The following is a 16721-nucleotide window of genomic DNA, read 5'->3' as shown; positions in this document are numbered from 1 at the left end:
GTCCCGGAGCATGCTGGGATTGTACCGTCATAAGGGGCGGGGTCACCACCCGTGACCACGCCCCATGCCTATATAAGTCGTTGTGCACCATGAACACAGCATTACAACAGGAGAGAGCGTCGTGTCAACATCGGGAAGAGGCCCTTGTCCTCATCAACATGGGGTCAAGGTGCTTTGGGGTGGGGGGCTGCAGGGTGCCCCCCTTCCCCAAAGCACCCACCCCCATGTTAAGGGCATGCAGCCTGGTACGGTTCAGAAGGGGGGGACCCTCGCTCGTCCCTACCCCCTTTCCTGACCAGCCGGGCTGCGTGCTCGGATAAGGGTCTTGTATTGATTTTGGGGGACCCCCATGCCGTTTTTTTCAGCATAGGGGGTTCCCCTTAAAATCCATACCAGACCTGAGGGCCTGGTATGCTCTGCAATGAGGCTCGCAAGATGTTAATCTCGCTGATAAAAGTGGAAAGATTGACTTCCTTTTCTAGTCCCGTCGTACTTCATCACGTTCAAAATGAATGTGTGTGGGCAAGTCCAGAAGTCCACCGTAACTCTGTCGAAAGTCCCTCGGGAAGACCGTTGGACCTATTCTGCTGGAAAGTCCAGTCGTGTGTGCGTGAGTCTGTTCATTCGGAAAGTCCGTCGGAAGTCCATTGAAAGTTAGTCGGATAGACCGTCGGACCAGTCCGGTCGAAAAGTCCACTTGTGTGTACGCGGCATTAGGCAAAATTTTAGCCTACCTGACTTCTGGTGAAAACAGTGGACCATGCCTGGGTAATGTGTGCTGAAATAGCCAATTTTAGTCACTGGTGGAATGTCATGTGACAAGGTGATAATGCAGCAGCCCAATTGGGAGACAGGGACAGAGGTTGTCACTTTATAACAGGAAGTACCTAAACAAGGACATTTATGGCAGGATCGCCAGGAATTATTTTTAGTAATTTGGTTTACATGAACTTAAATGTAGTCGTTCAGTAACAGTGATATGTAATATAATATGCAATGTTTTTACTTTGTAGTTGAACTGGTACTTAAAAACAATATTATATGCAAAAGCCGCTACAAAAAAAGGAAATGAAAACCTTGTTATACACTTTACTATTCAGAACCATGTTTTTGTTAATGGGAGTTTGTTTACCAGATCTGTTGGGAATTTCCTTAGTGATGGGTTTGGTTATTGGAAACTTGCAATTAATTCTACTTTAATTAACTGGAAAAATAAGAAAAATCAGGTAAGGCTATATGAGATTCTGTGAGGTGCTACAGAAAGAAGACTTGAAAATGTGTGTCATTCATGTGCCGTAATCTTAAATATCAACTATCAGAACGATCGCTCTCCCAGCAAGGACTTTTCTTGACCCAAGGTAAAGTAAGAAAAATGTTATGCCCTGTACACATGGTCTGACATTGATCAGACATTCCTACAACAAAATCCATGGATTTTTTACGACGGATGTTGGCTCAAATTTGCATACACACGGTCACACAAAGTTGTCAGAATTTCCGAACGCCAAGAACGCGGTGACGTACACCACATATGATGAGACTATAAAAGGGCAGTTCAATATCAAGCGCGGCACCCTTTGGGCTCCTTTTGCTAATCTCGTGTTAGTAAAAGTTTGGTGAGAGACGATTCGCACTTTTCAGACTCGTGGTTTTCAGATCGTATTTCTGCTGTTCAGTTTGTGCTTGTGGGTTTGTATCTGGTCTTTGTGCAGCGAGTTCCCATTGACTTGTCATTGTGTTCTTGTCTGTTCGTTACTGATTTTCAGGTCGCTCTTCACAGGCCTTGCTGTTCTTCAGTGCGTTCTGTTACTCCGTTCTGACCAGCCGTCCGTTTTCTAGCCATGTTGCGTGTATGTACTCATCATAGAGTTCGTGCTGTGTGAGGGCTTGGTGTTGGGGTCCTTACTTTGACACAAGCCCAGTCCATGAACAGGGCAAGGAGGAGTTCATGGACCAAGAATTGGTAGCTCCAGCGTGACCAATTCTGTCACATGCCATTGCTCTGTGAGATCCATGAGAATAATCCTGATGATTTCAGGAACTTTCTCCGGATGATGGACCCCGTATTTCACCGTTTGTTTGCTTTGCTGACCCCTTATATCAGCAGGCAGAATACCTGCATGAGGCAAGCCATCACTCCGGAGCAGAGGCTCGTCGCCACCCTGCAGTACTTGGCGACGGGGAGAAGCCTGCAGGACCTCAAGTTCTCGACAGGCATCTCCCCCCAGGCTCTGGGGATCATTATCCTGAGGACCTGTTCTGCCATCATCCAGGTCCTGCAGAAGGACTATATTAAGGTAAGATTTATCCTTTAACATCACATTTTATTGTATTTAATGTTTGTTAAAATATTGTATTTCTTTCCTCTTTCCCTAATTACCATGATTGTAATATGCTGTGAATGTCCCCTTTGTCCTCATGCATGCTGGATTAAAACATTTTTTTTTTGTCCTTCATATTTGCCTTCACTTACCTCCCCAGCATGCTCTCCTGGGCCTATATCCACCTCGTCTACTCAATTAACAATGTATTTTGTCTGCTCCATAGTAGTGCTTTATCCTAAATACCCCCTAAAATGTGTAAAATTGTGATGTGTGCTTTAACCACTTTAGCCCCAGAAGGTTTTACCCCCTTCCTGATCAGAGCGCTTTTTACAATTTGGCACTGCGTCACTTTAACTGCTAATTGCGCAGTCATGCAATGCTGTACCCAAACGAAATTTGCGTCCTTTTGTTCCCACAAATAGAGCTTTCTGTTGATGGTATTTGATCACCTCTGCAGTTTTTTTTTTTTGCGCTATAAATGGAAAAAGACCGAAAATTTTGAAAAAAAATGATAATTTCTATTTTTTGTTATAAAAAATCCAATAAACTCAATTTTAGTCATACATTTAGTTCAAAATGTATTCAGCCACATGTATTTGGTAAAAAAATGTCAATAAGCGTATATTTATTGATTTGCACAAAAGTTATAGCATCTACAAACTAGGGTACATTTTCTGGAATTTACACAGCTTTTAGTTTATGACGGCCTATCTCATTTTTTGAGGTACTAAAATGGCAGGGCAGTACAAAACCCCCCCAAATGACTCCATTTTGGAAAGTAGACACCCCAAGGAAATTGCTGAGAGGCATGTTGAGCCCATTGAATATTAATTTTTTTGTCCCAAGTGATTTAATAATGACAAAAAAAGTACAAAAAGTTGTCACTAAATGATATATTGCTCACACATGCCTTTTTGGGAGCCTAACTGCGTACGGGGCCCCGAAAACCAATCACCGCCTTCAGGATTTCTAAGGGCATAAATTTTTGATTTCACTCCTCACATCCTATCACAGTTTCGAAGGCCATAAAATGCCAAGATGGCACAAACCCCCCCAAATGACAACATTTTGGAAAGTAGACACCCCAAGCTATTTGCTGAGAGGCAAAGTATTTTGCAGCTGAGTATTTTGCAGCTCTCATTTGTTTTTGAAAATGAAGAAAAAAAAGAAAAATTTTTTTTTTTTTTCTTTTTTCAATTTTCAAAACTTTTTGACAAAAAGTGAGGTCTGCAAAATACTCACCATACTTCTCAGCAAATAGCTTGGGGTGTCTACTTTCCAAAATGGGGTCATTTGTGGGGGGTTTGCGCCGTCTGGGCATTCCATGGCTCCGAAACTATGATAGGCAGTGAAGAGTGAAATCAAAAATTTACGCCCTTAGAAAGCCTGAAGGCGGTGCTTGGTTTTCGGGGTCCCGTGCAAGGCTAGGCTCCCAAAAAGTCTCACACATGTGGTATCCCCATACTCAGGAGAAGCAACAGAATGTATTTTGGGGTGTAATTCCACATATGCCCATGGCATGTTTGAGCAATATATCATTTAGAGACAACTTTGTGCAAAAAAAAAATGTGTCTTTTTCCCGCAACTTGTGACACAATATAAAATATTCCATGGACTCGACATGCCTCTCAGCAAATAGCTTGGGGTGTCTACTTTCCAAAATGGGGTCATTTGGGGGGGTTTGAACTGTCCTGGCATTTTATGCACAACTTTTAGAAGCTTATGTCACACATCACCCACTCTTCTAACCACTTGAAGACAAAGCCCTTTTTGACATTATTTGTTTACATGAAAAAGTATTTTTTTCTGCAAGAAAATTACTTTGAACCCCCAAACATTAAATATTTTTTTTTAAAGCAAAAGCCCTACAGATTAAAATGGTGGGTGTTTCATTTTTTTTTTCACACAGTATTTGCGCAGCGATTTTTCAAATGCATTTTTTGGGGAAAAAACACACTTTTTTTAAATTTTAATGCACCAAAACACACTATATTGCCCAAATGTTTGATGCAGTAAAAAAGATGATCTTAGGACAAATACATGGATACCAAACACGACATGCTTTAAAATTGCGCACAAACGTGCAGTGGCGACAAACTACATACATTTTTAAAAGCCTTTACAGGCTACCACTTTAGATTTAAAGAGGAGGTCTACTGCTAAAATTACTTCCCTCGATTTGACCTTCGCGGTGATACCTCACATGCATGGTGCAATTGCTTTTTTTTTTTGCTTTTTTTTTGCTTTTTTATCTTATTGTTAAACTGTTCCTTTCATTTTTTTTATCATTTTTATTGTTATGTCAGGGAATGTAAATATCCCCTATGATAGCAATAGGTACAGGTACTCTTTTTTTAAAAAAATGGGGTCTATTAGACCCTGATCTCTCCTCTGCCCTCAAAGCATCTGACCACACCCAGATCGGTGTGATAAAATGCTTTCCCAATTTCCCAATGGCGCTAATTACATCCGGCGAAATCTAAGTCATGAAATGCTCGTAGCTTCTGGTTTCTTAGGCCATAGCGATGATTGGAGCATTCTGGTCTCTGATCAGCTCTATGGTCAGCTGGCCAAATCACCGGCTGCATTCTCAGGTACCCTGTTGGGACAGGAGAGCCACAGAAAAACATGGAAGACGGTGGGAGGGGGGGACATTCCCTCCCACTGCTTGTAAAAGCAGTCTAGAGGCTAATTAGCCACTAGCATTGCTTTTACATGAAAGCCGACTGCTGGCTGAAAAGAATGATACCAAGATGATACCTAAACCTGCAGGCATCATTCTGGTATAACCACTCAAAGTCCAGCAACATCCTTGTTGGGCATATATTGTAATCTTTTTTTTTCATGCAGCCTGTGGGCTGAACGAAAAAAAGAGATTGATCGGTGGGTATGCCCACCATTAGAATGCCTCCCTTCATCCACCCACTTCTAATGATGGGCATACATGCACTATTTATATATGCCGAAGCATGGGGGCATCGCCCCAAAAAAATGGTTAACAATAAAACAGTAAAGTATAAAAAATTGCATACCTGAAAAGCAAACATGATAAAACATAATAACAATAAAACATTGTAAGATAGAATACAGTAAAAAAGAGCAGAACAATAGAGAGAGAATAGAGAGAGAGAACTATAACTATGCTAACTATAATTATATAACTATAACTATAACAACTATTTTTGTTTATATCCGCGCTTGCTGCAGACACAACATCTTTTTTGGGGGGTTCGTTGGGTAGGGGTACTCGGGAGGACATAAAGAAAATGCCTCTCATGCAGCCGACTGCATTTGGTTGGGGATGTGTATGGGGGAAGTACGGGTGCTGCAGAAGTTGTGGGTTCCCAATTAGGATTGGCAAATGCAGCAGGAAGGGCACTGTGGGCATGACGGGCCTGTGTTTGTCTTCTTGGTGGCAGCAGGACACTACTTGTGCTTGCCACCTCACCATCTTGAACTGCACTTATAGGACTCGCCACAGCACCAAGTGTTACTGCAGTGCTGATTTGACTACAACTGGGCTGTACTAGGCTGCTGGTGCTTGCCAGTTCACGAGAAGGAAAAGCGGCGCTAGTACTTCTCTGCTCCATACGAGGGACCTGCGGTTCCTGCACCTCAACAACAGCAGAAGAAGATTGGGGTCGAGTACGCCTGACCTTGGCAGGGACCACAACTCCGTCGTCAGAGCTATCTGTCATCTACAGGATCATATTCTGAGCCTGAATCTGACAGATGAGTGACTTCCTCTTCACTATCTGTCATGCTCCGAAACGTGTAGGCCTCTTCACTACTGTACCTTCGATTTGCCACTTTGGGCTCTAAATTTAGTGGTACAGTAGTGAGACTCACAGGTAAAAAAGCTCCTGATTGTTAGCGACTGATTCAAACGCTACCAAAAAAACTGTTAGCGATCACAGGGATCAGGCCTGACTCTGCGAACACTGCAGTTATGTGTTTAGTGTTTTGTAAGCGACAGTGATCGATCAATACTGCACTTGGGTGGGCTGGGCTGGGCCAGGGCGGAGGGGCAAAACACAGGTGCCAACAGGTATCTGGGCTGATCCAGCTAACACTGCATTTTTGGGAACCCTAAACTGCTGGGGACGCTGGTATAGATCTGATCAGATCAGATATTGATCCGTTCAGATACTATACCACTAAGGGAGGTGTATGCTGCGTGCGTGGGTGTTAGCAGTACTGGCACTAACCTGACACCCGTAACGGTTATACGGTGATCAGTGGTGAAAGGGTTAACTAGGGGGCAATCAGGGGCTAAAACCTTTTATTAGGTGGTATATGGGGGTCCCTGACACTATAAAATGCTGACGGCGAACCTAAATACTTACCTCCCTAACTAGCGTCACCTGTAATGATACAGAGATCAAAACAATACAGCGATCAAAAAAAGATCGCTTAGTGACACTGGTGACGGGGGGTGATCAAGGGGTTAAAACTTTATTAGGGGGGTTAGGGGGGTACCCTAGACCTAAAGGGGCCTAACACTAACTGCCCTACCACATATAACTGCCACAAATGACACCAATGCAATAATCAGAAAAAAAACTGCTATTGGTGTCACTGTGACAGGGGGTGCAGGGGGGGTGATCGGGGGGTTGATCAGGGGGTGATGGGGGGGTGAAACGTGTGCCTAGAGTGTTCTACTGTAAGTGTTGTGATTGGTGCACTTACTTGGATGTCTTCTCTCCTCGCGCCGGAACGAAAAGACCGACTCGAGGAGAGATGACATCACTTCCTCTGCCGCTGTTTACATTACAGCAACAGAGGAAGATTTTCATTTGTTGGGAGCGATCGCGAGGGGGTGGCCACGAATGAGTGGCCTCTCCCTCAGCAGGGATCGCTCCCCTAACGATGCCGACTTCCTCGGCACCAGGTACGTGATTTTGCCTGCCCATGCCATTCTGCTGCAGTATATCTGCGTTAGGCGGTCAGCAAGTGGTAAAATTCAGGCAGAGTGCCAGAGGTTTTTTTTGGGGGGTCCCAAAATCATTTGGAACCCTCCCTCCCCCCAACTGCTAACTCAGCTGATACCAATCCTCTATCTGCTGACTTTGCCAAACCCATACACACTATACCTACCTCTTTTGTGGTCAGATTTATGGATGAATTTACCAAAGCATGTAGTGCAAGGGCCTGCCTGAATACTTTCAAATGGTACTGTTTAAAGTTTTTGTATCCTATTATTATCTTGATAGGTAATAGCAGAATGTAAAAATGTACTAAAACGTGTACCGTGTGTATTTATATCTTTGTATTATGACACTTCTTACCTGTCCAGTGGGCTGCCAATAGTGTAAGTAAGGAGGGGCTGGCAAAAGTAATACACATTATTTAGGCATTCATCTCTCAATGAAGTGGAGAGGGTTACCTGTCCAAAACATCCCCCCCTAACATTTCTAAAATGGCCCATGGGGGGGGGGATCTGATAGGTGGACCTTAGTCTTTAAATACTCCCTAAAATAAATGTTATACTGATGTTGGCCAAGAATGTTTGTGTCTAATCTGCTTTCAATGTTTATGTGCAAAATGATTAATTTATTTTTCTTGGTAGACTCCACAGTTTCCTTCCAACCCACAGGAATGGCAGACTGTGGCATCCCACTTTGCCCAACGGTGGGACTTTCCTAACTGCGTCGGGGCAATTGATGGGAAACACGTCCACATCATCCCACCACCCAACTCGGGGTCATACTATTACAACTACAAGGGGTTCAATAGTATAGTGACGTTGGCGGTGGTGTCGGCTACTTACGAGTTCCTGTATGTGGACGTGGGGAAGAATGGCCGGATGTCAGATGGTGGAGTCATCGCCCAAACGGAGTTCTACAGGCGTCTCCAGAATGGCAGCTTGGGCTTGCCACCTCCAGAAGACAATGCGGAAGGACTCCCATTCATCTTCTTTGCGGATTAAGCGTTTGAGCTGGGGGACCATCTTATGCGGCCATTCTCTATGAGGACCCTCACCCCGGACCAGAGGGTTTTTAATTACTGGCTGGCCAGAGCCAGAAGGGTGGTGGAGAACACGTTTGGAATAATGGCCAGCCGGTTCCGCCTTTTTCTTACACCGATACACATGGTGGAATATAAACTTAATCACATCATCCTGGCTTGCTGTGTTCTCTCACAATTATTTAAGGAGAAATTCTTGGAACTATGCTGGCTCAGTTGGACCTGAGGCCGGAATTCATATTAATGAACCAACCCTGACGGCGCTTGAAGCTGGCCGTCCTGGCTTGCCCCCGAGAGTGCCCCCGAGGTCCATATAAGATACATGGAATACTTTGTGGGTAGGGGGGCCATCGATATGCCAGACAATGTCTGAGACATTTTTTAAATAAAAATATATTTTAAACTGAACAAATATTTGCTTTGATTTACTGCTTGGCATTATTGTGTAAAATTAGAAAGCACCATTGGGTGTTATTTACTAAAGGAAAATACACTTTGCACTACAAGTGCACTTGAGACTGCACTAAAACTGCACTTGTAGTGCAAAGTGGATTTGCCTTTAGTAAATAACCCCCATTGCCACTGAAAACATCAACTTTACTACAAAAATTGCTTTTGAGCATTGAAAGAAGAAGCCACACATTGTTGATTCTCAATCTTTTTAATCAAAGCACAATCACATGTACATTTATAAAAGGTTTTTAGAACAAACCAACATGTTTTAACAATTTTTTAGGTCACATTAAAAGTAGAAATTGCCTTTTAAGGTAAAACAGGCATGTTTAAAACCATAAAAAAATACACAACTCTGGAATTTACAAAGTTCAACTTTTATAGAAAGTAAAGGCAATATCAGACATGAGTATTTATGAACTGTGTTTGATATTGCGTTCAGCAGATGGGGTGAAGTCACCCCTGGAAAAGCCAAATTTTGAAGATGCACACAAATTGCCGAATGTCAACATGTGCTAGCTGCCATCATGGGGGATCAAGGGACGTGTTTTGTGGGTGCAACCCCTTCCTCTCAGCTACTTTATTATTGAGGAAGGGGTTGCACCCCCAAAACATGTACATTAATCTCTTGTGATAGCAGATAGCACATGTTGACACAATGTGTGCATCTTCAAAATTTGGCTTTTCTAGAATATGTAAAAAAAATTGTCAGAAAAAAACTAGAATAAAGCAGAAATAACTTAGGGATTTCTAGGGGTTTTAAATTCTCCCTAAAACATCAATGATGTTCTTCATTTTGTTTTGAACATCATTGATCTTTAGCTCGATGTTTTCCAAGTCCCTATTACACCCCATTATCTCCCCGATCAGGATCTGGGCACTTTCACTAGTGAAATGACCTTCTTCCACAACATGACAATCAACTAAAATACAAAAAAAAAACACACCATGTATTATAAATATGCCTGGCATCCATCTCTTACCTGAGCCTGTGGTCGCAGACAATCACCTGTTGTGGTGACTATTTCCACCATGTCTTCCTCCTCCCGCTCTGCTTGGGTTTGCTGGGTTTCCACTTCTTCATGAGGTGGGGGGTCTGTTGTCTCCTCTGATGAGTGGTGTCCTCCAAGTCTTTTCTCTCCTATGTGAAAAAAAATAGGTATACTTAGCACACAGATATTTGATGGCAGAAATAGGAATATGAAACATTGCTTGGAAGTGGGGTGCAATTGTCTCTTTTGGCAGAGTTGCAAAATGAAGAAATATTTTTTTCCTTTGTCAAGCTTGAATACTTACCTGTTTTGTACAAACTTCACAGATTGAGTCACCCCTATAGTATACACTGGAGCACCTGTGTGGGCCCCCTAATAAAAAGGGTGTTCTTGTGTCCCACACTAGTGCTCCAGCGTCCAGATGTGTAAACAGCTGCTCAGTGTCCTCTCCTTACACAGAATCTAGTTTGCATTTCATTCTAGTTACAAACCCATCTACACTACCAACATTTTTTAAGAGAGGTAGGCCAGAAAAAATGTATTGAACTGCATCTGGACAAAACATGGTGTTTTATTGGCCGAACTAACAATGTTTCCTACGAACGAATAATGTGTCCATGAACATGAAAGTTGCCATTTTAAACTGTACAACAGTAAAGAAAAGCACATGGAGCAGCACGAACGTAATAAGAATAAAGAATAGGAACAGAGCACAACTACTTACTTTTTTGCAGCACTCTCCTGATCCTTCTATACTGATCGTAGTCCCTGAATTTGAGGTCCGACCACCGCTTCTCAGTTGATCCTTGGATCGACATACCCCAAAATTATGGTGCAAACTCTTCACAACTTTAGCCATGATCTTGGCCTTTCTCATATTTGGGTTGGGGTAAGTCGGCCCTTTTCAAGATGTCCACCATCTCCACCATCTCAACAAAGGAAATATTTGATGCCTTAAATCTTCTCCTCCGGGATCGTGATGTTTCTGGCTCCGGCCTTTTCTCCTCCTCCTCGTTGCTATAATTAGCACGCACCTGCTCTGTCTCCACCATGTGCTCTTCCCCACTGTCCCGAATGAGAAGGGGTGGGAAATAGACTAGAAAGAACATCAGGGGCAGGCGGAGTTTCTGCATGCACAGTGTATATAAAGCGTAACACGCGTGCCTAGTACGTACGATCTGTGAGCAGAGGAAGGAGTATAGGAAGCGCTGATCGTGATAACGAAGGTAACATTTAAACTTGGGCCTATACTACTTATAGATTGAGGCCTATATTGGGACAAGATTAGGAGACTTTAGCCTGACATTAGGGTTTGTCTTGTGTATTGCAGATAAAATGGATGGCTTCAATGACCACAACTTCCTCCCCCTGTTCATAGATAAATACAGGGAGCTGCCATGTCTGTGGAAGTTAAAACACCTGCAATATAATAATAAACAAAAGAGGCAGACAGCGCTGGAGAAACTGCTGGAGTTGGTGAAGCCGGTGGTCCCCACAGCAACCATCCCCTATTTAAAAGCCAAAATTGGTGGCCTGAGGAGCACTTATCTTAGGGAGCGCAAGAAGGTCCAGGATTCCCAGAGATCCGGAGCTGCAGCAGATGACGTTTATGTCCCCAGGCTGTGGTACTATGAGAGACTTCATTTTCTGTCAGACCAGACTGGAGTCAGGGAATCCCTCTCAACCCTTCCTTCCACTCTTCCTTCCACCCCAGCTGAGGCTTCCGATGTCCAACCTGGGACTTCCAGCCAGAAAGAAGTGGAGGGGCCCAGCTTGAGCCAGGTATAGCATTCTTCTACAGATTTCTGGTCAATAAAGAAATTATCTTTACTAGATGTTATTATTGATCACGAATTGCTGATTTAAAAAAGGCGTTTACATATCAATAGACAGTAGTGGGCAAAAATAATTGGGACAAGAATGAAAAATGCTGGGCTCAGAAGGATAGTCTTTTATATTTGTTAACATTCAATTTGCAACAGTCATGATATGAAAATTGTGTGTGATTGATGAAGTAAAAACTAAAACTATGTCCCTTTTTCATACACAGGAAGACCTCAGCCAGGACGAGGCTGTGGAATGTGGCACACAGGAGGAGGCTGTGGAATGTGGCAGCCAGGAGGAGGCGGGGGTTAGTGGCAGCCAGGAGGAGGTGGGGTAAGTGGCAGCCAGGAAGAGGCCGGGCCCAGTAGGAGCCTCACAGAATCCCAGGTTCCTCCCCTCTGCCTTCCAAACAAAAGACCGAGGAAGGGGAGTAACGTGGAGGATTTAGCATTCAGGCTGATTCAGGAGGCTTCTGTGTCCCTCAGAGCCACACCCACTCATGAAGAGGCCTTTGCCTGCATGGCTGCCACAAAACTACAGGACATGCAGGAGGGCCAATGTCTCATGTGTGAGGACATCCTTTATAAAACATTAACTAAGGGGGTGAGGGGCGAAATCACACCCAATACCCAAATGTGTGAGTTGCATCCTCCTCCTCCTCCTGCCACAACTCCACCACCACAGACACAGCGTGGAAGGAAGAGTGGAAGGAAGACAAGAAAGTGATGGCCCTGGGTTCAGTCTGGTCTGACAAAAAACGCAGGCTCTTGTATAACCACAGCCTGGGGACATACATGTCATCTGCTGCTGTTCATGATCTCTTGGACTTCTGGACCAGATTGTGCTCCATTATATAAGGACTCCTCAGGCCACCAATTTTGCCTGGAAATAATTGATGTGTGCCCTGGGGGCCAAAGGCTTTGCCAATTTCTGCTGTTTCTCCAGCGTTGCCTCCCTCTTTTTTTGGCTTGTTTTATTATACTCGCCTATGTGTGTTTTCCTTCAAAAAGGACAGTTTGTTTGTGAGGGGCAGGTACATTTCAAAAATACAATGTGAAATTAACAAGAGACACCAACACCAAGCAACCTCCTTGAGATTAAATAATACAAGATAATAATGGTGTTGTGATAACTTGACACACAAAACACACCCAAAACTATGCTGGAGTAAAAAATATATATATACAAAAAATAACAGGAGATCAGGATTTCAAAAAATGAGAACAAAAAAAATCTAAAAACATAAAAAAATTTAATTTTTTTTGGGAGATGTGACAAATAAAAATATTATATTCATGAAATCACGATAAATAATAAAGAAAGAAGTTTGTGAGAACTCTGTGTGAATATGAGCAGCAAAACAATTTAATTCTTCTAGCATTATAAAGAAGAAGAGAGTGCGCTGCATTAAACAATTTAAAACATTGCAGCGTGACGAAAGTGCTATATCCATTACGAATGCTAATTTTACCAGACCGAGCTGTTCCGTCTCGGAATTTATTCTGAGCATGCCTGGAATTGTTCACACACAGTCGGAATTGACGTTAACGGATTTTGTTGTCGGAAAATTTTATAGCCTGCTCTCAAACTTTGTGTGTCGGAAATTCAGATGAAAAAAGTCCGATGGAGCCCATTTCCGATAACAAGCTCTGATCGCACATTTTCCATCGGAAAATCTGACCGTGTGTACAGGGCATAAGAGTTTTTCTCCCACATTTCTCTCTAGGTTAGACATAACATTTTCTCTTCCCTAAACTCCCTTCTGTCTCTTATGAGCTTTCTGGAAACAATGCGGTGAACTGATAAATAATGTGAAGATCAGAGTTCTGTGCAGGCCACTTGAGTTCCTCAACATCAAACTCATAAAATCAAGTAATGCTGATGGCAACATATTCAAATAATTATTTATCAGCGCTGTAGCAAGAATAATCATCCAAATAAATCTAAAAGTAAAAATATAAATAAAAATAAGAATGGGGACTATAAGAAATATAATGAAAATGGTGCAGGTGAGAAGATTGAGGTATCAGGAGGAACAGAGACAATGGTTACCAAAACCACTTTTTGGGTATCACCACAAGGGAGGCCCCAATGGTGAGCTATATGAGAACCCCCCTTATGAATGGAGACCTCCACTTGGATATTTCTGTGAAGAAGAAAACCCATAGGAAGAAAAAACTACCACAAGCTAAAATAAGTATAATTTTTAAAAGTGATTAACTGAAGTCAAATATTCCAGATAATAAGTTGGCTTTTAAAACCTATTTAGGTAATGTGTTAGTGTAAGCTGCCATTAAACAAAAAAAAAATTAAAAACATTTTGGTAATCTGCTAATCAGAAAAAAAATGATGTAGAGCTGCTGTAACCAAATAAAAAGATTTCTAGAGGAGCTCAGAAAAAAAAGAGTTGTTGAAGTCCACAGTCAGCAGATGGTATACACACTGAACAATCTCAGCACCATGATTGCTGTCCATAGAAGAGATTTTTCCGAAACAGTAGGATGGAGGTGAGGGTACATCACTTGCAAACTGTCCACCACAGTTGAGGATATTTGGTTTTATAGATACTGTACAGTTAGTGAACTTTTATATGTAATACAACATGTTGCTTTCTGTTTAAAATCTGAGTGCTCAGAAAATGGAAAATTGAATAACAAATACAAACCGCAATCCTTTCCTGAGAAGCTCCATGTCAGCACATCTGGTAAGGCCCCACCCCCACTACACTATCAGGGCATTAGCTAATAAACTTGTGTCCCACCTTTAGCCCAGCACTCTGTAAGTAGTCCTACCAATCTGTATGGGAGCTGTGGTAAGTATTTGTCAATTTTCAGTTTTTCCTGGAAATAGGAAAGAACTAACCACACAAGGGAGGGATAATGCTACACATGCTTTAATTTTAAAAGCCAGAACACCTCTGCCAGATTCAGGTGTTGTATTGAGGCCCATGTAACCACCTTGCAGATTGTCTCTGGGGGCAATTGAGACACTCCTACGAGGTTAATACACTTCTAGTGAAGTGCGTTCCTCTGGCACAGGCAACCCCTTCGGCTTGTAGGCCAAGGTGATAAGCTTCACCAACTAAGAGGCAATAATCCTGTTGGAAACCTTTAAGTCTTTACATGCTCCACTTGGAATGATGAACAGGTATGGGCCATCGTTTCAATATAGGATTTCAAAGCTTGGGTCACATACAGCAGGCTAACCTCTTGGGTACTCCCTGAGAGGAAGGTAAGAAAAATGATCTCTTGTGTGATGTAGAAGCTGGATGATAATTTAGGCACAAACCCAGGCATTGGCCTGGATACTAGCCTATCCAGGAAGAACATGACAAAGGGTTCTTCAAACCCCAAGGTCGCTAATTCCAGCACTCTTATGGCTGACATGATTGCCACCAGGAAAGCCACCAGGAAACCCTTCTTCAGTGAGAGATACCATAGAGATCTACTCTGAAGATGTTTGGTGCCCAAAAGGTCCAGCACCAGTGGGAGGTCCCATTTGGGAGCATCACACCTTTAGGAGGTTTCAGATGAGTTGTGGCTTTGAAGAACTGCATGATCAAGGCAATGGTCACCCATTAAATGTTGGTGAAAGCAGAAATGCCTGAAACATGGTTCTTTAGTGTACATACGCACAGGCCAAACTCAAGCCCTGCTTGCAGGAATTTCAGAACATGATAGACTTCACTTTCTGTGAATTTAAACCATATTCTACTACAAACGCTATAAGTGCTCTTTTCCTTTGCCTTTATAGGGGTATCCACGACTCTTGTAGAGCAACCAAAATCTATTATTCTCTGCCTTTCAAGACCAAGGCTATCAGTCTTTCTGGTGCTGGATGATAAACAGGACCTTGGAGTAGCAGATCTGACCTTATTGGTAGAGGGAGTGTCTTCTTAATACTCATGTGGAGAAGCAGAGGGTACCAGGGCCTCTTCGGTCAATCTGTAATATCCCCCAGAATTGTCACTCTCTCCCACCAAAATTACAGCAGAAAGCTTTGAATCAGAGGGACTGCCAGAAAGGCATAAGCTGTCTTGAGGGTCCCCTCTGCACTCAATGTGTCTGTTCCCATTGCCTGGGAATGATGGGATCTGGAATAGATGTCAACAAGTCCACTTCCAGTAGAAATGACCATGATGGTAGGTCCCAAAACACTTGCAGCATTTGGGAACCACTGGGGACCAGGGTGATCCTTGACAAATAATCCGCCTGGAGATTTTCACATTATTATTATTAGGTTATCATATTTAGCCAGATTCTGGCGAGAGCTTTAGGTAAATTGACAATGCATAAAACATAAAAGAAGCTGTTAGCTTTAGATTGGTGAAAGAAGATAGGATCTTGGCTTTTCCTAGATCATTCTCCACTGCTGCCTTAGATATTTGAATCCATATTTCCATGGGCTTAGAGATATATGTCAGCACCACTGAAGGCTTACATGCCCCACCAGTATGTGTATAGATCTTTTTAAAATCCATTTCGGACCACCTATCTAACACATCCTTAAAGGTTACTGCATCATCAGGGGGCAGGGTACCATGTCTGGCCAAACACATACGGGCTGCATTGACCACCAGAGACTCCTCTAGATTGTTCAAGTCTAGTTTTCTTATCTCAAGGGGTACAGCTTAGCAAAGTTATTCTCAAAGGAGGTTCTCTTGTTAACCTGTTTCCATTCATCAGCAATAATCTCCTGAATTTCCTCCATGAAAGGAATATGTTCAGACTCTTCCTCCTAACATTCATAAAGTATTTTATTTGTTTATTTCGTGGATCCTCCCAAAGTTGGGCTTTCCTTCACAAAAGACTGCTCGAGGGCAAAGTCAAACCCATCATAATGACTATCCTTCCCACCCAAGGAAGGAGCATCAGAGGCTGAAGATTCATGGCCCTCTGGGCCCTCTTTCATAGAAGGAGGCATTTGCAGGGATAGTGAGTGTAAGGTGGAAGGCACTGGGGCAGGTGGAGCTTTATTTTGAACTGCAAATGCTTTTAGTATCTTGAAATGCTTGCCTTATCATAGAGATAATGGCTGTATTGTTTCACTGGCTCTTTGTTTGTAGTCGCTTCTTTGAAGCAGACTTTGCAGGCTATCTTGCATGGCAAGGCCCTATTAGGGCACTTCCAGCATCCTCCCAGCCTGGGTTGTACATAATGAG

The 16721-nt window shown here is 42.9% G+C and overlaps 1 protein-coding gene across 1 annotated transcript in view; it reads left to right on the top strand.

Moving 5' to 3' along the window:
• LOC141111664 (vomeronasal type-2 receptor 26-like) overlaps positions 1-16721 on the top strand; it is a 53789-nt gene that overhangs the window by 20171 nt on the left and 16897 nt on the right. The window contains exon 6 of the mRNA XM_073603813.1: positions 1014-1226. Within this exon, the coding sequence (XP_073459914.1) occupies positions 1014-1226 (213 nt within the window). The remainder of the gene's footprint in view (positions 1-1013; positions 1227-16721) is intronic.

The sequence above is a fragment of the Aquarana catesbeiana genome, linkage group LG11, assembly GCF_042186555.1.
Source record: "Aquarana catesbeiana isolate 2022-GZ linkage group LG11, ASM4218655v1, whole genome shotgun sequence".
In the NCBI taxonomy this organism is placed as follows: Eukaryota; Metazoa; Chordata; class Amphibia; order Anura; family Ranidae; genus Aquarana; species Aquarana catesbeiana.
The sequence above is the reverse complement of the archived record's forward strand: the minus strand, read 5'-3'. Positions and strand labels throughout refer to the sequence as shown.